This window comes from Cucurbita maxima, unplaced genomic scaffold (assembly GCF_002738345.1).
Source record: "Cucurbita maxima cultivar Rimu unplaced genomic scaffold, Cmax_1.0 Cma_Scf00035, whole genome shotgun sequence".
Lineage (NCBI taxonomy): Eukaryota > Viridiplantae > Streptophyta > Magnoliopsida > Cucurbitales > Cucurbitaceae > Cucurbita > Cucurbita maxima.
Genome location: NW_019272051.1, coordinates 691498 through 715881, shown reverse-complemented (window position 1 = coordinate 715881; position 24384 = coordinate 691498). Strand labels below are relative to the sequence as shown.

Below are 24384 nucleotides of genomic sequence, written 5' to 3'. Positions count from 1 at the left end.
TGCAAATTTTTTTTTTTTTTTTTTTTGGTGTCTGCAGGAGTGTCATCCATGATAATCAAATGAACAATGATGTAGTTAAAATTTGTAAACTGCACGCCAAAATCATTGATTCAGAAACACTGTCCATGAAGAAAAGAATTGAAAGACATCGGAAATTAACAATCGGGGCAATAAACTCAGACTAGTACGTACCTTACAAAATTACGGATTCATACAGTCGAATTGAGTCACTTTATTCTACTCATAGAACTGTTCTATTTGTTCCACTCAAATTCAAAAACCAAAAACAAAAACAAAGCAAAACTGCAGTGGGGAAGTATATACATCCTAAATCAATAGTACTTCACTCCCTACACCGAAAATTTCAGACTTCAAATAATACACAAATGAGAAACAGCGCATCAGCTCCACAATATTCAGATTAATGGCCGACAAACTCGATCTCTAAACAATCAAAAACTGCTTTATCGCTAACCTAATAATTCCAAATTCATTCTATAAATCGACAATAAAACGCATGACACACACAAGTCTACAAAAACGTATAGAAATTGTAAGGCGAACAATATCGAACAAAACGACTGACAATCCGTAGACCCCTATGATCGTAATATTGGATTTCAGCGTTGTTTCGCTGATATAAAATCCCAAAGAACAAGATTGCATAAATTGAAGTTCTACCGATAAAGAAGCGGGGATAATCAACGGCGAAGAGGAGGAGAAGAAGAAAGATTACCTGACAGAGCGAAGTGAAGAAGTGGACGTAATGTAATCTCAGGGAAAGAATAATGAGTTAGGGTTTATGAGTGTTCATCGGGTTTGAGCATCGAATAAATGGGCCCAGACATGTCAGATTCAAAATACAAGCTATTGAATAAATAAGCCTAAATTAATAAATAAAAAAAATATTAAAAGATATTTTTTAAATAAAATATTAATCGTTTCTATTCAAAAGTAATGTAAATATATTTTTTAATTTATAAATATTAATGGAAATCACAGTATAACTATTTATCAAAATCATGTCTATACCTGTTATGTTAGAAATACCTTAGAATGTACTTTAGGGAGTCATGTGTTAGCTATCTACCACCCCTAGACTCTATGGCCTAAGCAAGCTAACCTATGACACATGTGTGTGTCAAGTGATGTTGAGCATTATGAGACGAATGTTTTGAGCGACTTCCTTTCAAATGGGTCTTTCAAGGACAGTGTTGGATGGCACAATGTGCCAACATTTCGCCCCTACCCATATGTCGAAGGTCGAATTGTGCACCCATTATCTAAAGAGATTCCGTAAATGAACTAGCATGGACACGAGAAGGTCCAATGCCTCGATAGAACCCATATGGATGAATGTTCAGGATGTTCCAATGTTATGGATGCACTTGGGCCTATTCTCGATGAGTTGGACCGAGCAAGCTATGATGGTCGATGACATCCCAAAACTTGGGATGGCATCAAGGCATGATGGTTGTGTTAACTGAGAATCAAGAAGACATGATGAAATGCGACGTTGCACATGCGAGACCTCGACCTCGAGTAGAGGCAAGGTCAAGTCGATTGACTTTACTTAGTATAGAGGCAAGTTGGTTGGGTTACAGAAGACTGAACATGCACGTATAGGAAACGTGTGTGACCGAACAAGCTTGAATTCAAAATAATTTATGTTCGATTGGCGAAAGATAAGCCTCACCTAAAGTTCAACGAAGCCATAAAGATGGACAAAAAATGAATATGTGGCTTAGGTTCCCCTCAAGGTTTGTCGTGGGTGTGTCAAGATCACGACGATGCACCATTAAAAATTTAAGACCGTAACACACAACTCCACACACTCCTGCCTACGACCAGTATCATACATCGATATCATCATCTATCACGAGCTCTAAGATAGGTCTAAAATGTATTGAGGAGCTGTCACTCTCTATTGGTAATCTTTCAATCTCTATACGTGCTTACTACTGAGTGCTAGTTGGAAGCTCTCCTAGTGGTACCTAACAAGCTCCTTGTCCCTATTCCATTTCAGGTTTTTGATGGTCCAAGACAAATTATATAGCAAGTGCAACTGGTGCTCCCGCACTAGAACCCTCTAGTGTCACGAGACATAAGTGAATGACGTTGCATTCCTATATACTAAGTAGACTAACGACATAAGTTCATGATTAGGGTTTGCGTTCTAACCGTCCCTCTAAAGTATTAGTCAACCCACACAACTATAACTAATCCTAAATATGGCTCAAGGACTTAAAGAAAGGTGAATCATAGGCTATTAGAGGGTTGCACTCTCGTCGAGGACATCCGACATGGGGACTATTAAAGAGTTGCTGCCCTTAGAAGTAATGGTTCACACATGATTTATAGATTGGCAACCTATAGGCATGACAAGTGCCTAACCTTCTATTACGCCCTGCAGAACCACCTAACTTATGCACCAAGTGCTAAGTTAGGGCCTCGAGTATGCCTAATCGTCGCGCTTTATACTATATCAAGCTGTTAGAGAGTCTAGTAGATGAGTCGTTTTGATCGAGAGAGGAACTCATATACGAGCTCGATGTATTATGTTAGTGCATATAACTATTAGTCAGCCAAGATGCCCTAGAAACTCCTTTATATCTAAGTGGTACATTGCACTCCATAGAGTCAATGGACATCGTAAACTAGATAAAACCCGATTAGAGAAGGTAAGTTAAAGGTTTATTAATGAGTAGTCTTGAGTTAAACTTGAGTTAGGCTACTAGGATCAAGAAATGGGATGACCCGGTTAGGGAAGCTTTAGGAGCAAGATAAAGTTTAAGATCAATTCAATATAAATAAACGAATAAAACTCTTTATTTCATGAGTTGTTCCAGCCTGCTTTATTCTCACTCACATGCATCTTAGGAAAATTCTCAGGAGGTCAAGTCACTGAACATATAATGTGGTTTCGGTTCATTCATGTACTCATTCTTTACTCGAGTGTCACATGGCACTAACTTCTGCATAGGTTTGTCTATTCACTACATCTTGTTGAAAAAGGTACCGGTCTTATACCATTTGTAACGACCCATACCTAAGATTAGGGTCAAGATTCAGAATCCAGACTCATCACCTGATGGCTCCAACATCCCCTATGACATGGCCAGATTACTTGCTCTTCGTTTCTAAAAGTGAAAACTATTTCCACCGATCAGCATAGACCATTCAAGCAAGTTTTATCGTCACTCACATGCATCCTAGGAAAATTTCTAGGAGATCGTCTTGTTGAGGATTGTTGGGAGGGAGTCTCACATTGACTGATTTAGGAAATGATCAAGGGTTTATAAGCAAGGGATGTATCTCCATTGGTACGAGGCATTTGGGGGAAACCCAAATCAAAGCCGTGAGAGCTTATGCTCAAAGTGAACAATATCGTACCATTGTGAAGAGTCGTGATTCCTAACACACCCAATATAGAATTGCTAGGGCAAAGCACGCTTACCATGGAGTTCCTATGAATTGAGCCATAAAAAAGGAAGGTATATGATTTTCAATTCTTTTAAGCGTTTCTTAGCCATCCCGTCCTCAAAGATTCTTAGCATAGCACGGTTCAGATATATGCATTTATCTAACTAAATTACAACAATTTTGTAAGTTTGAGAAAGCTATTGATCAAATTGAAAATTCAAGAGTATTATTTTACGACATGGTTTTGTTCACCATGTCATGTGGTACGATTAAAGCTCGTAAAGCTACATCAGAGCAAGAGGTTGATGATGCAAAGGTGAAGAATGGAGAAAGAGGACGACAACCGACATGTCATCCGCTGCAATTCCCGGCCTCCTCCGCTTCCATGCACCGGTAGCATAATCAACCAGACGTCGAGCTGATTTTTCTCTATTGACACTCGAATGTACGATTTGTACCGCCTCTTGATTCGACACCACGTCCCATATCTGATACACATAGATGAAGCATTTGATTCTACACTCATGCATTTAGGTGAGAAAAACAAGTGTGAAGAGCCTTACCCCATCTGTTGCAAGTACAACAAACAAGTCTTGGTTGGTTACACTTCTTTGTGTTACATCAGGCATGGAAATGAGACCAAAATGCTTAACACAAAAATCTCCGAACGATCTCGACAATGATAGCCCTGGCGTTTTCCCATTCGGCAACCAAATACGGTGCGTCCCAGGTTCATCTTGCAAGCAGAAAACCCGCCCACTGCATTGTGCTATCCTCTCAGCCTCCTCTAAGCATAACAAATAACAAACATGTTAGAGCTTTGTGCTTTCTCTTTTCAATACTCGTTTATATATAAAGAGAGGAACGAACGAGGTAGATTCGGCTTGAAATCGATAGTGAGCTGAATTGGTGTCGGCATCGAGTTTCTATCGTTAGAAGTTGTAGCTAACACGGCCCGAGAGTCACCGAGGTTCGCAATGATAATTGTATCACCCTGATAAATCACAAGTTCATATAAAAAGCTTGATAAAGAAAATGAACACTATAAATCATATCGTAACAGCCCAAGTCCACATCTAGCAGACATTGTTCGTTTTGGCCCGTTGCTTATCGCCGTCTTCTTCACAATTTAAAAACGAGTTTGTTAGGGAGAGGTTTCCACACCCTTATAAGGAATGTTTTGTTTCCCTGTCTAACCGATGTGGAATCTCACAATCTACCCTCCTTCGAGGCTCAATGTCCTCGTTTTCCAACTGATATGGGATCTCACAATCTATCCTCCTTGGAGACCCAACGTCCTCATTGTTCAATCGAAGTGGGATCTCACAATCTACCCTCCTTGGAGGCCCAATGTCCTCATTGTCTAACCTATGTGGGATCTCACAATCTACCCTCCTTGGAGACCCAACATCCTCGTTGTCCAACCAATGTGGGATCTCACAATCTACCCTTCTTGGAGGCCCAACGTTCTCATTGTCCAACCTATGTGGGATCTGACAATCTACCCTCCTTGGAGACCCAACGTTCTCGTTGTCCAACTGATGTGGGATCTCACAATCTACCCTCCTTGGAGGCCCAACGTCCTCGTTGTTCAACCGATGTGGGATCTCACAATCTACTCTCCTTGGAGGTCCAACGTCCTCGCTGACACATCGCCCGGTGTCTGACTCTGATACAATTTGTAACAGCTCAAGCTCACCCCTAACAAATATTGTCCGCTTTATCTCATTACGTATCACCGTCAGCCTCACGGTTTTTTTTAAAACCCATCTGCTAGGGAAAGGTTTCCACACCTTTATAAAGAATGCTTCATTCCCCTCTCCAACCGAGGTGGGATTCCATAATCCACCCTTCTTGAGGGGCCAGCATTCTTGTTGCCACACCACCCAGTGTCTGCCTCTGATACAATTTGTAACAACCTAAGCCCACCATTAACAAATATTGTCTGCTTCGGCCCGTTACACATCACCATCAACCTCACGTTTTTTTTTAAACCGCATCTATTAGGGAGAGGTTTCCACACCCTTGTAAAAAATGTTTTGTTCCCCTCTCCAACCAATGTGGAATCTCACACGTATAAAAGATAGTAACATAACGACTATCACATTACTTGTCGAACGATGGAAAGTGCCGTCGTTCCACTATGAAACGTGTCGATTTTACGGTGTCGTTCGAGTTCTCCATCCACCATAGCACAAGCTTGTTCATAAGAATGCTCCCATAAATTGAACTTTAGATGTGTTTTGGCTAAGTTGAGTTCCAAATGTGGGTGAAGAGAAGCTTGAACAAGTGCTTCTTGCCAATTGTAGAGCAAAGCTATTGGCATTGATTCTCTAACCTTCTTTGCAACAAAATGGCCCCATGGTCCATGCCCATCAAAAACTCCACAAAACATCATATCCTTTTGACATCCAAATTCCTACAATCAAACCCATTCGTCAATAACTGGGATGTCCCACGTTGGTTGGGAAAAAGAACAAACTACCATTTATAAGGGTGTAGAAACCTTCTCCTAGTAGACCCGTTTTAAAGCTCCTTGAGCGGAAGCCCGAAAGGGAAAGCCCAAAACTGACAATATCTGCTGGCGGTGGATCTGGGTCGTTACAAATGGTATCAGAGCCCGACACCAGACAATGTGCCAGCCTTCTTGCTGTTCCCCAAAGGGGGGTAACACGAGGCGGTGTGCCAATAAGGACGATGGCCCCAAAGGGGGTGGATTTGGGGGCGGTCCCACATCGATTGAAGGAAGGAAAGAGCATCAGCGAGGGCGCTGGGCCCCGAAGGGGTGGTGGATTGTGATGTCCCACATTGGTTGGGGAGGAGAACAACCCACCATTTATAAGGGTGTGGAAATTGCCCCGAAGGGGGGTGGATTGTGATGTCCCACATTGGTTGGGGAGGAGAACAAACCACCATTTATAAGGGTGTGAAAACCTTCCCCGACGCGTTTTAAAGCCTCGAGGGGAAGCCCGCCCGAAAGGGAAAACCCAAAGAGAACAATATCTACTAGCGGTGGATCTGGGTCGTTACAATAACCATTATGAACAAAAGTTCATGTTTTTAAGCTATATTTGCATACCTCCCACACAATGCAGCAGTCCTGATTGATACCCTTCTCACCCCGCTTCGAGAAACTTGAGACGAAGTTGCTCGAACCGTCGATATGCATACTCCCCGAGCCATGAATGATCAAATCCTTCTTCTTTGCAGACTTTGCCATTGCTTCAGCAGCAGAAGCATTTTCAGAGTTCTTCCATTTCTTGAGCTTCATGAGCTTCATGAACAAGTGCTCCATCGCCTTTTTGAGGTATGGTCGGTTTCGTGTACTCGTCGTTCTTCCCTGAGTTCTATTCAATGAAAATTTGGAACAAATCAGATAGAATCTAATAAAAGATTTGGATAATACAAGTGGAAATAAACAAACATTCATTATTTTGTTTGGTTTTTGTTTGTACAACGTCATGTATTCAGAACCAAAAGGAATGATGTTGGAGAGTATATGACAGAATCTGACTCAAAAGGTTTGCTGTCTCAAATTTTAAATTTTGAACCAAATACAATGATAGGGGCAATGATAGGGGCGATGTACCTCTTGTCTATCTTTTTCTCGAACAAATTAGACCATAGAACCTCTCATTAAACGGTCATCTATCCATCTAGCACTATCTGGATGACACCTCTTTTTTGGAGCACGTTACTAATCCAATAGAATTCTATCACAAATTTTCACTAGGACTACACTCTCGAGACTCACAAACTTAATAAGAATTGTGAGATCTCATATCGGTTGGAGAGGGGAACGAAACATTCTTTATAAGGGTGTGGAAACCTCTCCCTAGTAGAAGGGTTTTAAAAATCTCGAGGAAAAGTTTGGAAGGAAAAGTCCAAAGAGGATAATATCTACTTGTGGCGGGCTTGGGCTGTTACAAATGATATCAAAGTCAAACACCAGGTGATGTGTTAGCGAGGACGTTGAGCCTCGAAGGGAGGTGAATTGTGAAATCTCACATCGATTGGAGAGTGGAACAAGTGCCAGCGGCGAGGACTAGATCCACCGCTAGCAGATATTGTCCTCTTTAGGCTTTCCCTTTTGGGCTAGATCCACCACTAGCAAATATTGTCCTCTTTAGGCTTTCCCTTTTGCGCTTCAAAAGGCGTTTATTAGGGGAAGATTTCCACACCCTTACAAATGGTAGTTTGTTCTCCTCCCCAACCAATGTGAGACATCACAGATTGTGAGATCCCACATTGATTGGAGAGGAAAACGAAACATTTCTTATGAAGGTGTGGAAACCTCTCTCTAGCAGATGTGTTTTAAAAACCTTAAGAGGAAGCTCGAAAAGGATAGCCCAAAGAAGACAATTTCCACTACCGGCTTGGGTTATTACAAGGGCGATCTTCATTATAACCATTCCTTCGAGGCTTGCAACTCCTTTGTTAAAAAAGGGTATGGCTCGAATCCCACTAATAGAGCACAATAGTATGAGATCGTCAAATAAATAAAAAGTAGGGTTTATTTATAAAACAATGTTTCTACCAAATCGTGTTGACCTCATTTAAAACATCACCAACTATAAAAAGAATTAGGGCTAAAAATGTCTTTTGCTTTACTGGTAACGTAAAAATATCTCTAAATTTTTAAATATTTCAATAATACACTTTCAAAAATAATTTTAAAAAATTTTATTAGGGTTAATTCGATATAGAAATTATTAAAATTTTGTTTAAAAAATACCCTTAAAATTTACCAATAGGTAATTTTTTTTTTATATAAATTTTAAGGGTAGTTTTTAAACAAAATTTTAACAATTTCTATCTTGAATTAACCGTAATAATATATTTTAAAAAAATTTACCACACTAACTTAAGGGTATTTTGGAACTTTTAAAAAACTATATTTTTAAAACCATTTTGAAAATTCAAGGATTTTTTTTAAACAAAAAAAATTAATGAGAAAATAGTATTTTTGAAACAAAATCTTTACCATAAAACAATAATTTTTAATAATTTCACTTTAATTTTTTTTTATTAATTTGACATTTTTAAAAATAGTTTTAATCGGATTAACCAGAAAAATAGAGTTAAATATAAATATAATTTTTTTAAAAATAATTAAAATAAAAAAAATAATTAAACAATCCACGTTAGGATTAGGTTGGGTTATTAGGTTGTTCGAGTTAAGTTGAATTATAAACTCTATTCGAATTGCTCAGAGTTACGAACTCAATTAATTCAAAATTTCAAGTTGATCAAAATGATTTTCTCAATTCAACCAAATTTAGATGTGAAATCTCGAACATAACTAAAATGAGATGAGAAAACGACCGATCTAAAACAGTAAAGTGAAAAAAAAAACAGTAATGAAAAATATAAGAGAACCTTAGATTTTCCGGGAAAATGAACAGAACACGAACTGGAACAGGAAAATGGAAGCTAGAGCACCGGAATCTGAAACATTGACCGGAACTATGAAACTCCGGCGAAATCCGGTTGACCCAAGGCGGCGGAGAGAGAGACAAACGGCTGAAACCAACCGGAATAAATGGAAGCAGCTGGGCTCCGATTCTTGCCGGTTTCTTTATAACTTTCTCGGGAAACAAACAGAAAGAAAATCATAATGGAAAGGAAAAGGCTTGAAGATCTCCAGATTTCTTGGATTTGAAAAATATATGTTTTATTTTAACGAAAAGGGCAATTAAATAAGAAGAAATCAGAGAAAATTTTGGTTTACTCAAAGGATATATAGATCATATGAATAATATGATATTGTATTACCTCGTTTTTCACGAACGAGTTCATAAATGTTCCATAATTCAATTTCTTTTAGATATTTTTGTGGGGTTAAAATCATTGACAAGATATTTTTGTGTTTTTTTTTTCTTTTTAATTTCAAATGTTTCTATTCTTAGTCTTGTCTTTTTTTTTTTCTTTCATATAATTTATTTTAATAGTTTCATAACATAGTAAAAAAATTATAAGAAAATAAGTATAATTTTCAAAAATAAAAAACAAAAACCTTATGTTCTACTACCGTTAGCGTGACAATCAAGTAAAAAATAGGGATATACATTCAACCCGACAACCCGAACCAACCCAACCCAAACTATAAGGGTTGGGTTGGATTAGATTAGCATTTCGGGTAGGGTTGAGTCCATTTTTTTGTAACCCTTAGGTTGACCAGATACAAATAAAAATATATAAATTATATTAAGAATCCTTCATTATTAATAGGCTTGCCAGAATAGTACTTTGGCTAGTCCACCAAGACCCATTGTTAACTTTAACCCATTCTAAAAAAATATCTATATATTTAGAATGTGTTTGTTTGTGAAATTTTAATATATTATGTCTAAGATTGTATCCGAATAATTATAGAGTGTGGATTTTTTTGACTGAATTTATTTATTTTTGAATAATTATGAATTGATTTGTGTTTGTTTGTGAACTTTTAATATATTATACCTAAGATTGTATCAACCCAACCCGAAAATAATTTTCGAGTATTGGGTTGAGTTGTGAAAAGTTTTGGGTTGAGTTGGGTTACCAATCCAACCAACTAGAACTTTTGGGTTGGGTCAAAAAAATCCCTCAACCCAACCGTACCATGTACACCCGTAGTAAAAGAGGTACATAAATGGATTGGACTATATTTATAATAATTCAAACCTACTACTAACGAATATTGTCTATTTTGACCCGTATGTATTGGTCTATGAAGATAATCTTCGCTCTTAGAAGCGAGAATTAAATAATGTGGCTATGTCGCAATGGATGAAAGAAAATCTTGAGGCGACGAAGTACTGAATCTAAATTTCTAATCCTGATCTAAATACTGATATATGAGTCGTTACGATTGAATTTTAGCCGTTTGAGACTTCTATGTTTATTTTGAGGTTGAGTGTAACGGCTCAAGTCCATCGCTAGTAGATATTGTCCTCTTTGAACTTTACCTTTTCAGTTTTCCCTCAAGGCTTTAAAACGCGTTTTCTAGGGAAAGGTTTCCACAAGTGAATTTACCATTTTAGTTTAATAAAAACAACCGTTTTAAATAAATAATTCAGACAATTAGAACTAACAAAGATTGAAAAATATATCGTTGAGTTCATTATTTGATAAGAATTATTTGGATTAAAAATTTTGGAATTTGAATAATTGAATCCCGGGTTTTAAAAAATATCATAATCCAACTTGACCAACTCATGAACACTCCTACTCCGACGCCGACCTAATGGCGTGGTTTATTAAAAGAGGTAGAAATGTTTTTATCAAAAATATCATGATTGCGTGGAAAATGGCATGTGTAAATTAGCTGTCACAGATGGAGACATGACATTACGGTCTCCTAAAATTGTGAATGCAGAATCTGAACTCTCTCTCTCTCTCTCTCTCTCTCTCTCTCTCTCTCTCTCTCTCTATATATATATATATATATATATATATATATATATATATTAGTTAACCAGCTGAATCAATAATATAAAAACATAAAAAAAATCATATGCTTATTTATTTATCTAGAAATTGTAACGGATTAAAATTATAAAAAAAAAAAAAAAAGTCAGAAACGACACTCGCCGAAAATGTGAGATTTTCAACGAGCGCTGTGGATCTTGCAATGAAACGTTCTTCCACACGCTTTTATAACTCCTCTTAAGCCGTCCCACCACAACAAACCTACAAGAGAGAAAAGACATTTATGTTTTTGACCATCTCGAAGCTGAATTTGATCTTATCAAAAGGGTTTAAGGTTAGTATAACATCGTGTTTCTCAATTCTAGTTAAATTAAGTTGGGAAATTAGAATTACTAAAGTAATTAAACGAAGGAGGAAATTAGAATTACTAAGTGAATTAGATGAATGTTCTAATAGGACGAAGCACCTCGACAATAGTAGAAACGAACTTCAAAGCACGAAATCAAGCCTATTCGAGTATTAAATAGAATATTGACTAAGATCGTTCAAGTAAGTGACCTTCCTATTGACTCGATCAGAAGACTTGTCTTATGTATGATGACATGTGTCCACTGACCCTTGCACGTGTTATGTATGTTTATATGATATTATGACGTGTTATGATGATACTATGATATGATTCAATATGATATTATGATGTGTTATGATGATGTGAGTTGATATTACATTCTGATGTAGTATGATGATGTTATGATGTTGTGGTGATACGATATACTATGATGCTATGATAAACTAAGATGATGATGCATTATGACATGATGACATAAGATGTATGATGATACCTCATATTAAGTTGATATGTATGTAAGAGATGTCATGTTGCATTATGATGAAAAGTTTTCTAATACAGAACCCCTAAATGATGTTATAACGATGAATGTATGAAGACTTGTGCATGCATGTCACCTCGAGTAGCATGTGAAGGATGCGTGAGGTTGTGTTACATGAATGATTTAAGATGAAAACTAAAGGGACCTCATGCATATTGTGTGCTCGTTTACATCGCTACTTCTCCTTTTTTATGATAAGTACGAACATGTACACTATGATGATGAAAGTTTTCTGTACCTCAAACGTCCGACTATAGATAAATAGCCCGACTATGGTGGGGCCAGGGGGTTTGTGAGCCGCCTGGTGGGTCCACGTTGCATGTGTAGGTCGTGTGTATATGGAAGTACTACACATCTAATTTGTTCGGAATAGAGATCACTTCTATGATTGTTTTAAATGATATATCTCTAATCATGATTGCATGACCCCAATAGTATAGTCACTTACTGAGTATTTTTTAAATACTCAAGTCATATGCTACTTTTATATTTACAAGGTACACTGTATGGTTGACGACAACATCACAATTAAAGATCACGACACATGCATAAGGTAGTTGCATTTAATTTCGTAGATCTTAGGTTAATATAGGTCACTATTATTTTTATAATTTATTTATGTTTATTTTAATATTTCATTTTTACTGTTTTTAAAGACCTTTTCTTAAACATGTAAGTCCATGACATTTTTTTATGAAGTCGAAGTTACGTCATGCATATGATAGTGACTTTAGGTTAATAGAAAACTAGGGTTGTTATAGTTGGTATCAGAACTCTAGGTTAAAGATTCTGTAGACTAACCTACGAGATAGGCTTGACATGTTCCATGACCGCATCGTTGATACCCCGTCACCATCATATATGTCTTACGAAAGATAATAAATGATGTTTTTCTATGTTATGTTTTACTTTGCATGGAATGTGAATGTTACGTGATGTTTCTACTTCACCTAAAGTTAATATTGTATACATATCATAGACATTTTATGCGGAAATATTTCATTCAAAACTTTATCGTAAAAATCATAGCCTCAGATCTTACATGTTTTCAAGAAGACCTTTAAATAAAATAATAAAAATTGAAATAACATAAAGTAAAAATACCTTATACTAACACACATGTTACTAAATGGAAATGCAAACTAACCTATAATCTACTAAATTCAAATTGCAAACTACCATATGCATGTGCCACTGTCTTCTGGGTTGCGATGCCATTGTCAGCTGTATAGAGGAGCCTTACCTTTACCTGAAAAATAAGGGTAGTACATGACTTGAGTATTTTAAGAAATACTCAGTGAGTGACCCTCTTATCGGAGTTGGATTCAAGAACATACAATCATGAGTGGGACCTATCATACCAGTCTATGTTCCTATGACGACTATCCTAAGCGGGTAATTGGATGTATATTTACTATTTTACACACGGTCCACACGTGCGAGTATGAACCCACCAGTCGATTTTCACACCTTCTGAGCCATTTTCTCGTAAGACGAGCATTCTCTGACAGCTGTTGATGTTGTATACACGTCAGAAATATAAACCATCGTAGCATTATTATGGTAAATATAATGATCGTTTTCCTGCTTCGTAACGTACTCGTTCGTACCATTGTAAAAGGAGAAGGGGTATCCCCCGATGCATGAACACATAATGATCCATAAGGTCTCAACATTTTTCATTTCATTATTTGGTATAAGAACCCCTCTAGCATTTTCCTTTATATCATATCATTTTATCATACCGGGGTTGTGCATTATGACAATTCATCATTTGCATGTCAATCATGTCATATATTATTCACATCGAACATATGTCATGGGAATCATTTCTAACATCAACCTAACGTAATCATTTTTGTGTGAAAATAAGTGTTTAAACTTTTTCATAAAACATAAACTTCATCTTAAAATACTGTCATGAACTTGCATGTTTGAAAATATCTTAAAATGAAAAAAAAAATAAAAATAAATGAAATAAATAAAGATTTAAATTAATAATGTGAGAGCTTAACCCAAGTCTAAGAAAATAAATGCAACTACCCTATATATGTGTCATGGTCTCGAGTTGCAATACCGTCAACAGCCGTATAGGGATGCTTTGCCTTTACCAAAAATAGAAGTGACACGTGGCTTGAGCATTTTAAGAAAGACATAGTAAGTGACCTCGCTAGTGAGGTTAGATGCAAACACACACAATCATGAGTGGGACCTATCATATCAATCTTTATTCCTTAGCGACTATCCTAAATGGGCTAATTGGATTTGTATTTGTTAATCTACACACGATCTACACGTGCGAGTATGGACCTACCAGTCGATTCCACACCTCCTGGGTCCCTTTCTTGTTGGGCGAGCATTCTCTGGTAGTTATTGGGGTCGGACAACTGTTAGGAATAGCGATCGTCGAGCAACATTATGATAAACATAATGATCGTTTTCTTACCTTGTAGCATACACGTTCATATCATCATAATAAGGGGTATCCCCCGATGCATGAACACACAATGATGCATGAGGTTCCATCACATTTCTTTTTTCATTATCATATATGACAACCCCGCTAGCGTTTTTCTTCATATCATATTACTATCATAACTTTTCCATACGTAAAATTAGGGTTGTGCATTATGCCGAAAACATCTTATTACATGTCATTCATATCATACATCTTATCATGTCACATATGGTCATATCATAAGCATATCATGTCATACCATACACGTATCATATCATAAAGCATATCACAGTATGTGTCGTATAGTCAAACGTATCCTATCATAATATATCATATCATTCATGTATCATATCTCAAATATATAGTCAAGCGCATTGTATCATAACACATATATCATATTATTCACATAGCATATCATAACATACGTCATAAAATTTACATAACATATCATAGTCATATTATTCAGACACGTCCAACATATGACACGTGTAGAAGCATGAGGCACGTATATCATACAACATCAACATTTAACTAAATCAATTGTAAGACTAGTTACTTGGTTGGCCTTAGCCGACGTTCTCCCTAAACTCGAGTACATTTGAATTACTTCTCTCGAAGTTGCTCTAAGTATCATCAAGAGTTTGTTTCCTATTAGAACGTTCATCTCGTATTCGTTAAAAACTCACATTTCTAGCCTAAATCATCTTGAACTTGGGAATAGGACATTATACCGACCTCAATTGCCTTAACTTAGGTCAAATTCAGCTCAGGAAGGATAAGAAATGTAGGGAATGCTATGAAATTATGCAACTCGAGCCGAATAACTCATTTTTGAGCCATCAGAATCATCGAACTGCCACTGAAGCCAAGTCAAAGGACCCACATAAGCCAAAAGAGTTAGCGTCTGCATGCGCAACATGTGTTGCCATGGGAAGATGACGCGTCGTGGGTTGCTTCTAGGGTTGAGGCACAAACTTCAGGTCTCTCTTATGGGTTGCGAGTCACAGGCGTCTAGGTTGTGGATTTGGGCAGTGTCTTATCTTCTCAAAAGTGTCTAACTCGTGATTGCAGCAACACACCTGAACGAGCATTGTTTGTGTGTTTCGTGTGCCGTCATAGGGCCGTTACCATATTTGGGCCGTGTGCGCAGATTGGTTTTATGCTCGTGGGTTTGGGTCCGACCCGAATTGATAGTCTTCCTCGCCAGTTCCGAGCTACAGTTAAACCCTACAGACTTATCCTAATCATGATTGCATGTGTTTGTAGTCGGTGACCACAATAGTGGAGTTAGCTACTAATTATTTCTTAACATACTCAAGTCATACACTACTTTTATATTACAGGTAAAGGCAAAACACTCCTATACAATTAACAACCATATGACAATTAAAGATCATGAAACTTGCATATGGTAGTTATATTTAATTTTGTTGATCTTATGTTAGTATATGATATTGTTATTTTTATACTTTGTACTATTTTAAAGACCCTTTTCTTAAATATGTAAGTCAATGGTCATATTTTATGAAGTCGTTCTAAATGAATATTTTAACTTAAGAAGTTACGTCATGCATATGGTAATAACTTTAAGTTAATAGAAAATTAGGGTCGTTACATTTTAAATTGTGTAAAATTTTATTTTATCTGTCATCGTTTCAATTATTTTCGTCACGATCTGAGATTTGAAGCTTCGAACATCGAGTTGTGTCGTTAACTTCTAAATCTAGACTCAAATAGGAAGATGTAGAGAATTGTGAATCATGAAATGAAACAAATCAAATAGATTTTGGATTCCTTTTGTCCCATGTGGTGGTTACTTTATGGGTACTATTCTTTGCAAAAGAAGAAAGATACCCATAAAAGTGATATCAATGCATGTGCTCTTTATTTTATGCATCTAACTCTAGATATTTTCCTTATTTAAAATTTTTAAAATTTTAAATTTCAAATCTAATGTTTCTTTAATTCCTCTCTAAACGACGTAAGAGATCGACTCGCTACTGGGTGGGGAATTTTCAGTTAAATGATGTATTGAGATAGTGGGGTCGAATTTTTCTTAGCTAAATGGGTCAGAGATGAAGATTATATTCATTGTTCTCGTAGCCGTCCCTACCCTCGAACAAACCGGTAAAAATTATATTATATTTTTGTTTATGAAATATTATTAAATTTATTAGAATGTTTATTTTTTTTAATAGAAATTATATTGAAAAATAAAAATTACCTATGATTGAATATATATAAATATATATACATATATAGATATATATACGTACAGATAAATATCGATAAAAGTTTTCAAACTCGATCATCGCAAATTCTCTATAAGGAATCCTTCTCTAATTCTCAAAAAAATAAATGGAGAATTGCGGGGGATGAAGATTGATACCCCTTCTTCGTGCACGGGGATGGAAATTGACACCTCTCTCCTGTCCCGACTAAAATTAAGATTTTGAATAATAAAAGGCAACATCGAAAGGGAATAAAAAACTTTTAAAAGTTTACGAAGAAGATCGAAAAGAAGAAAATTCCATTTCTACCCCTAATAGTTAGATGTCCTCATCCATGTTATTGATGTTGTCATATTATGCGAAGACATGCACCAAAAAATGTGGTCATCTTCACGATATTACTTGGATTCTTCTTTGAGCATCCAAACAAACTATAAATATTTACTCAATTTTCTCTACGCATTCAAACTTCAATAATGTCTTCGATCTCTTATCTCGAGATTGTATTGCACATGTTCTTTTGTTCGCTCTTGCTCGGGAAGCATGTCAGTTGTCGATCGTCTTCGAGATGGTACGTTCGGTGGCATATGGGAGAAATTTCTTCCATTTGATTGTGAAGAAATTTTATTGAGATTAGGATGGAGCTATATTTGACGTTGTGTTGTCCCAATTTTGTTGATGAGGGCAAAAAGGTACATTTACATATTTATATAGCGAGATATTGATATTAATTAGTTGAATTTTATTAATTAACGTTATATATATAATTTTTTTTCAAAAGCTCCCGTCACAGGTGGAATTAGAGATATCCACGAGGTAAGCATGAAAAAAAAAGTCTTACTAATATTTATTTCAAAGAATTTTTGAATGAGTAAGTAAAGAACTAAAGTAATAAATATGTATATATAATAAGGGGAGATGAGGTGAGTGGAGACGTTGGGCCTATGTTAGGAATCATGGGTCTCCACGATGATATGATATTGTCCACTTTGAAATATAAGCTCTCATCGTTTTACATTGGGCTTCACCAGAAGGCCTCATACCAATGCAAATATTTTCTTACTTGTAAACCCATCATCATTCCCTACATTAACAACGTGGGACTCCCTCTCAACAATCCTCTCCTCGAACAAAGTGCACTATAGAGGCTCTCTTGAGGCTTATGGAGCCCTCGAACAGTCTCCTCTTGTTCGAAATTTGAGGATTCTATTGACATGACTAAGTTAATGACATGACTCTGATATCATGTTAGAAATCATGAATCTCCATGATGATGTGATATTGTCTACTTTGAGTATAAGCTCTCGTGGATTTGCTTTGAGCTTCCCTAAAAACCCTCATACAAATGAAGATAGTATTCCTTATTTATAAACTCACGATCATTCCCTAAATTAGTCAATGTGAGACTCTCTCCCAAGAATCATCAATAGTGGATTGTGAGATCCCACATCGATTGGAAAGAGGAACGACTGTCAACGAGAACGTTGGGTCTCGAGGGGGGGTGAATTGTGAGATCACACATCGGGTGGAGAGGGGAACGAAACATTCATAATAAGAGTGTGAAATCCTCTCCCTACTAGATGTGTTTTAAAAATCTTTCGGGCTTCCTCGAAAGGGAAAAACCAAAGAGAACAATATTTTCTAACGGTGGGCTTGAACTATTACGGAAAACTTAGATACAAAAGATATAATATTTGCAAAAATATAGTTAAACAAAAATTAGGGAACGGGAAAGAGTCGACTCCTTGTCCCAATCCTTAATCTTAAGAACAATTTTCTCTATCTCCGTTCTTGCCTCTTTAAAGCAGGAACTAGCGGTCTTCATACACTCGATCATATTAACTAAAATAAATTTTGAACTCGTGAAAAGAAATCGAAAAGGTTTAGGTAGCATTTTCAATGGGTCACTTTTGTATGAACAGGCGGTGGATCAAATATGAATTTTAATAGAAAAAGTTCATATTTGTTCCATTGCTTGTTGATGCATTACTTACCTTTGAAATGCTTCTACAAATGGAAGGGTCCATATTCGAATGCATTTCACACTATACTATAGTCTATCAATGATGGTCTTCTACATCCAATTTTGTTAGGACTGGAGGCCACTCCTATGATGATTTTAACGATAGGACCCTAAGCATGAATTATATGTGTTTGCATTCCCCGACTCCAATAATGGAATCACTTATGGAGTATTTCTTAAAATCTCAAGGCGTTTGCTACTTCTATTTTTTTAGGTAAAGACAAGACACCCTTGTACAGCTGACGACGACATCGCAGCTAAAGACCATGACGCATTCATATGATAGTTTTTCAATTTTAAGATTTATTTATTTATTTTAGTCATTGGACTAAATGTTCATCGTAGTGTAGTCCATATTGTTGAGAGAACCTTGGAGCGACCCTTGTATCTCTCGATCGATCCATCCAAGAGACATTATTTTGGAAACCCGCTTGCAAAAGATAGAGTTTGATATCTCTTGGTCTCGACACTTGTTTCCAAGTTTGATTTTGGTCAAAGAATATAATTTCTTCCTCCATTGCTGGCTGCCTAAGCCATATTTTATGATGCTTCTTCATACGTCTCTAGCTCTTTAACTTCATCTTCTATAATAGATGTATTGACATACATTGGATTTGGCTTTTGGATTCTTTATGACCATCTAAGTTGTTGAGATGTTCTTTTCTTGTTTACTTGATTGAGTTACTTTTTGCTTAACAACCTTAGTTTCACTTGGATCTTCAGACACATCAACACTTAACCAAATGTGTACAGTTTGCTCTCTCGTCTTCTATGGTAGAATTTCTTCAATGCTTTCTAGGTCTGGTTTACTTCCTTCTCTGAGGACCATCATGCTTCTATTGCGTCACTCTGATCGTCAGTCATGTAATTTGAGCATCCTGAATCAATGAATGATCTAGTCATTTTCATAATCGATATGCTCTCTCATCATCGCCATGAGCGCAGCGCTAGCTCATCTTCTTCTATGACACAGTAACTCTACATCCCATTCATCTTTCATCTCCATCTGGAAGGTTGCCACATTACTTTCAACATAATATTTCATGGACCAACGGTCCCTGGACATGTGGTACTTCTTCCCGCAATTGTAGCAAATACCGTCAAATCTCTTCCTTTGATAACTCTTGTTGTCATTATTTTGAGCTCTCACAAATTGTGCAGTTTCTTGATGACTTATTCATTTGTCATAATTTTTGTATCCACATTTGGTAGACGACTTATTATTGCTCTATCTTTCACTTGTGTAGTGCTTCTTCTTCACCCTTTAATGTGATGTCTCACATTTGCTTAGACATGACTTCTTGGCTGACCAACAAATTCTTAAACTCTACAGGTGATGGTTGAGTTGTCCATACTTGTAAAGCAATAACGAACCTTCTATATTCTAGTCGCAATCCGTGGATAATGATCTTCTTCATTCAAGCTTCTCCAATGATGAACTTCGAGCCTAGTTCAGTAATCTCCCGACAGATTGTCTTACCTAGTTTTGTCTTTCTTCATTATGGTTTGTCATTTTTCTAGTTCGACCCTCCCATGGGTGAGGTGATACTACAATAGGAGAATTGGGCATGGGATGTAAGAAACTTGCCCTCTATCCTTCCCTCGACTTGAATCCTTTCTTTTTCTATTCATCCCTAATGCATAAATCTTTCCTCCAGAGACAACTACAAGTGTTCGGATGACCAAATAACCCTATTTTGTGTGAGAAATACTCGCACTCTTTATTAACACCAATCAAGAAAAGATTACAAGACACTCGTTAGAATACTATTGCACTTTGCTAGTTGAGAATACTTGAGATTTCATGGGATCGAAAAATATTTAAGTAGAGACTAAACAATTTATTCTTAAAATAACTAAATCATTTTTAAAGGTATCTTTGTTCTTACCGTCCCTAAATCATTTTCCTTAAATATCTAATTATCTATATTACTAAAATACTTAAATCATTTTTTTGACGTACATAGATAATAGACTCATATAATTATAGCGTTTGACTTAGTGGTGATATTTTAACAAACCCGACCAATTATGATTATCCAATCCAAACTATTATTGAGTTGGGTTAAATTTTTTTTTTTTTTTTTTTGTCTGTATTGGGTTGATTTTTGAAAATATGAAAATTTGGGTCAGTTCACTAGTTGATTTTTTTATATGGGTCAACCTGAAAATAGGATTACGACCCAACCTACTTACCCTAGTTTTAAGATCATTATAAAGATTAAAATATTCGACGTTTGTAGTCGAGGTTAGTGATACATTTGTGACTCATGAACATTTAATATTTGAGCTTTATTATATTTGAGTTATTAATGTAACTAATATTATGAATAAGTATGATTTTTAAAATAATTTTAAAAAGAACAACCTGAAAACCCAACCCAACTCGAAAATAGAAGGTTAGGCTAAGTTGGGTTGGATTATGAACTCGATTAAGGGTTTCTTGGGTTACTAATCAAACCAAACTAAAATTTCGAGTTGGTTTAAAAGAGTTTTCCAACGAATCCAACACATAATCTTTTATGGACAACAAAAAAAATATTAATGCACAAATTTAGTAAAACTCGCTTAGTTACGTGTCTGTCTGACTTATGAATGTTTGAACATTCAAGTAAACTATGACATTATCAAAAGCTAGAGTTTTGCTTACCTTTGTGAAATACATATATATACATATATATACATATACATACATATATATATACATATACATACATATATATGCATACATATACATACATATATACATATATACATATATGTATGTATGTATATTAGGACACCCATAGCTCGGACATTATGGCTTGTGGTTTGTCTTGTCCAACGCCAAATGGGCCTTGGTCTTGTGCTCCCATTTTGTTCATCTTGGGCCCAAAACATTAATATTTGTTTTATTTTTATTTTCCTACTAAATTTCATTCAATTAAAGTTTTTTTTTTTTCTAAAAAAATTCAAAAGCATTTTAAAATTTTCAAAAAAAAAAAAAAAAAACATTTTATTTTTTTTTAAAACTTGTTTTTTGATTTTTTGAAATACATTTTTATTAACTATTGTATCTATATATCGAAAACGTGTTGAAAACTTCAAAAATATTAAACCCTTAAACTTAAAAAAATTAAAAAAATTTGGAGATCGATCTTTGTGGTGTAGGTAGATCGTTTTGGTCTATATATTGACGATAAGTACTTGCTTTTAACCTTTTTTTTTTTTATATTGATTAAGGATGTTAATGCTAGTTTTAAAATTTCATGAGAATTGTTTTTAAATAGCGGTAATAAACGAAATAAATAATAATTTTGAGGAAAAACGATGAAGAAAAACACAGTTAGAACCACATCGGGAAGAGAGAGAAATTTGAAGGAGGAATCATCTAAGTCGAGTTAGGAAGACTAGATCGAATGGATTCGGATTTGGATCGGTCATCCATTGGTAACCCACTATCCAACCCAACCTCTTTATCCATGACCCAAAATCAGGACTTGACCCACCTACAGGCGCTTCGGCCCAACCGATCACACGACCTAGATTCTCAAACAGAGGCCACTATCCAAATAAATGATACACTTGATGACATGTTCATGGTATGATATATGATATGATGTAATATGACTGAAAATACAATGCATGTTGGGATATGATATATGACATTATACTTGCAGAGTATGATATGATATGTTGGAAGACACGATATGTTTATGATATGACATATGTTTAACATGATGAAATATATGATATGCTTGACATAAAATATGATGTTTCGATATCATGCACAACCTTGATCTATGCATGGAAAGTTATGATAAAATGATATGATATAAAGGAAAGCGGAACAGATTGTTGTACATGAAAATGAAAGAAAATGTTGGGATCTCATGCATAATTGTGTGTTCATACATTGAGAAATACCCCTCTTTTTATGGTATGGACGCGTATGCTACGAGGCAAGAAAACATCCTTATATTTATTATAATGATGTGATGATTGTTTTTCCTAAAGGATGTCTATCAACAATAGTTTCAGAGAACGCTAGTTCGACTAAGAAAGGAACCCAGGAGGTATGCGAACTGATTGGTAGGTCCATACTCGCACGTATGAGCCGTGTGTAGAATATTAAATACACATCTAATTACCCTCTTAGGATAGCCGCCTAAGGAAATATAGACTAATATAATAGGTCTCACTTATGATTGTACGTGCTAGGGTATTACAATTTTTGTCCCACGTCACATTTGTTTGTTTGAATGATTTGTATCTTAATATCTTTTATCTAAGATTGCATTCATGATAGATAAATAAAAGTTTTTTAAAAGATTAATTATTTTAATAATCCGATAATCTAATTAGTTGGTAGCTTGTATCCTATTTAACGGTTATGAATATCAATGAGAATACACACACTCGATTCCAATTCTATTTCTATTTCTCATTCTTAACATGGTATTAGAACACTATATTGATATTTTTAAATATCAAAATTTCCTCTCGAGTTAGGGTTTGACATTAGAGCCAAAGCCAAACCCTAACTCAATCAGTGAAACCTTTACAACCGCTGATCATCCATCGTGAAAGTCCAATCAAGTATCACAACAACCAAAACTTCTTGCTTTCAACGGCTTCCAAACCTTAGCCATTGCTTCCGAATCTCAATCATTCTACTAGAACTCTACTAGGGCGAGAACTGTGGTTGGCAAAATGTTATCGATCATCCAATATCAAGAATACGTAAATTTCTCACCAAGTTCAAAGGTGGCATATTCAAGATGTTCGTATTTTCTTTCACAACCTCTCAAGTGATCCAGAGCACCAATTTTGATGTCATTGTCCAACTTCAAAACTTCGGAGGTCTATTTAACACATCCTTATTATATTCATCACTTCGATCAACCACGGTATTCTTTTTGTTTCAATCAAATTAAATGGAACAAATTACCAATCCTAGAGTGAATCATTTATGCATAAATCAAGAAGCACCTCTTCAAGTTCTAAGATACATAAAAGCCAGTCTATTTCTGAGTTATACATCTTTTTGGGAAATTTAATAATTTCTTGATAAGCCTAAAAATGCAAACCAATCAAAGGCCGTCTATTTTTTGTTTTTCCATCTTTCTTGGAAATTCAATAATTTTTTAAAACTCTCTTCTCAAAGACAACTTAGGTGTTATTGACCTACACTCATAAAAACAACTTGGGTGTTATTGACCTACACTCGTAAAGACAAGTAGGATGTGATTAACATACACTCTCCAACCTGAGGGAGCGTTGAGATATAATATTTGGAGAATATATTATTCATCGAATATATCTTAGATATTATATCTTAATATTCTTTCTTTTATGATTTGATTTGTACTATATTTTATTTTATTCTCAATATTTAATTAGTTTATATTTTCTTTATTAGCAGGTATTAGTTGGTTTCTTATATCCTATTTAGAGGTTATGAATATCCATGAGAATACACATTCGATTCCAATTCTATTTCTATTTCTCATTCTTAACACCTTTTAGAGCCGTATTTCATATTGTTAATTGAATTATTAATTAAAATGTGAAATACTAACAAAAGGTGACGAACGGTGCAATAAAAAGCAAACCCCGATAACCTTTGGAGTAGCTATCGAAGAATAGGACCTTAACATTTTAGCAGATCGTGAGACGTTACCATCTGAATTTGAGTTAATTTGAAGTTAAATTTGATTGGAAGGAAGGACAAGGGAAGATAGTTATTATTTAAAGGGTTAGGTATGGAAGAAGATTGCCCATAAGAGGCTTCCCTACGTGTCATTTACTTCCACATTCACACCTCTCACTCTCTCCCTCTCGTCGAAATCGCGTAGTCCCTCTCTTGCTCTCGTGGAAGACCTTAACGATGGGGTTAATCTAATAATAATAAAACAAGTTGCATGAAGGTTCGTGGTTGGTTGTTGGCTACCCTATTCAATGTTA

General features: G+C 35.7%; 2 protein-coding genes across 3 annotated transcripts in view; both read right to left on the bottom strand.

Moving 5' to 3' along the window:
* The window catches only part of LOC111467947 (60S ribosomal protein L39), a 2103-nt gene extending 1268 nt beyond the window's left edge, over nt 1–835 (bottom strand). Inside the window, exon 1 of one of the 2 annotated variants that reach the window (XM_023113060.1) lies at nt 737–835. The gene's annotated coding sequence lies outside the window, so the exon portion shown is untranslated. Of the gene's footprint in view, nt 1–681; nt 703–736 lie in introns of those variants that run through there. The other variant, XM_023113061.1, reaches the window with a different exon arrangement.
* A 2731-nt stretch (nt 836–3566) lies between these two features.
* LOC111467891 (probable protein phosphatase 2C 73) lies at nt 3567–9088 on the bottom strand. The gene is made up of 6 exons (XM_023112980.1): nt 8803–9088; nt 6503–6770; nt 5534–5842; nt 4294–4417; nt 3987–4210; nt 3567–3911 (listed from the first exon to the last, which is right to left on the bottom strand). The coding sequence occupies exons 2-6, from the start codon at nt 6716–6718 to the stop codon at nt 3708–3710; spliced, it is 1077 nt and encodes a 358-aa protein (XP_022968748.1). The 5' UTR covers nt 6719–6770; nt 8803–9088; the 3' UTR covers nt 3567–3707.
* Between the last annotated feature and the right edge of the window lie 15296 nt (nt 9089–24384).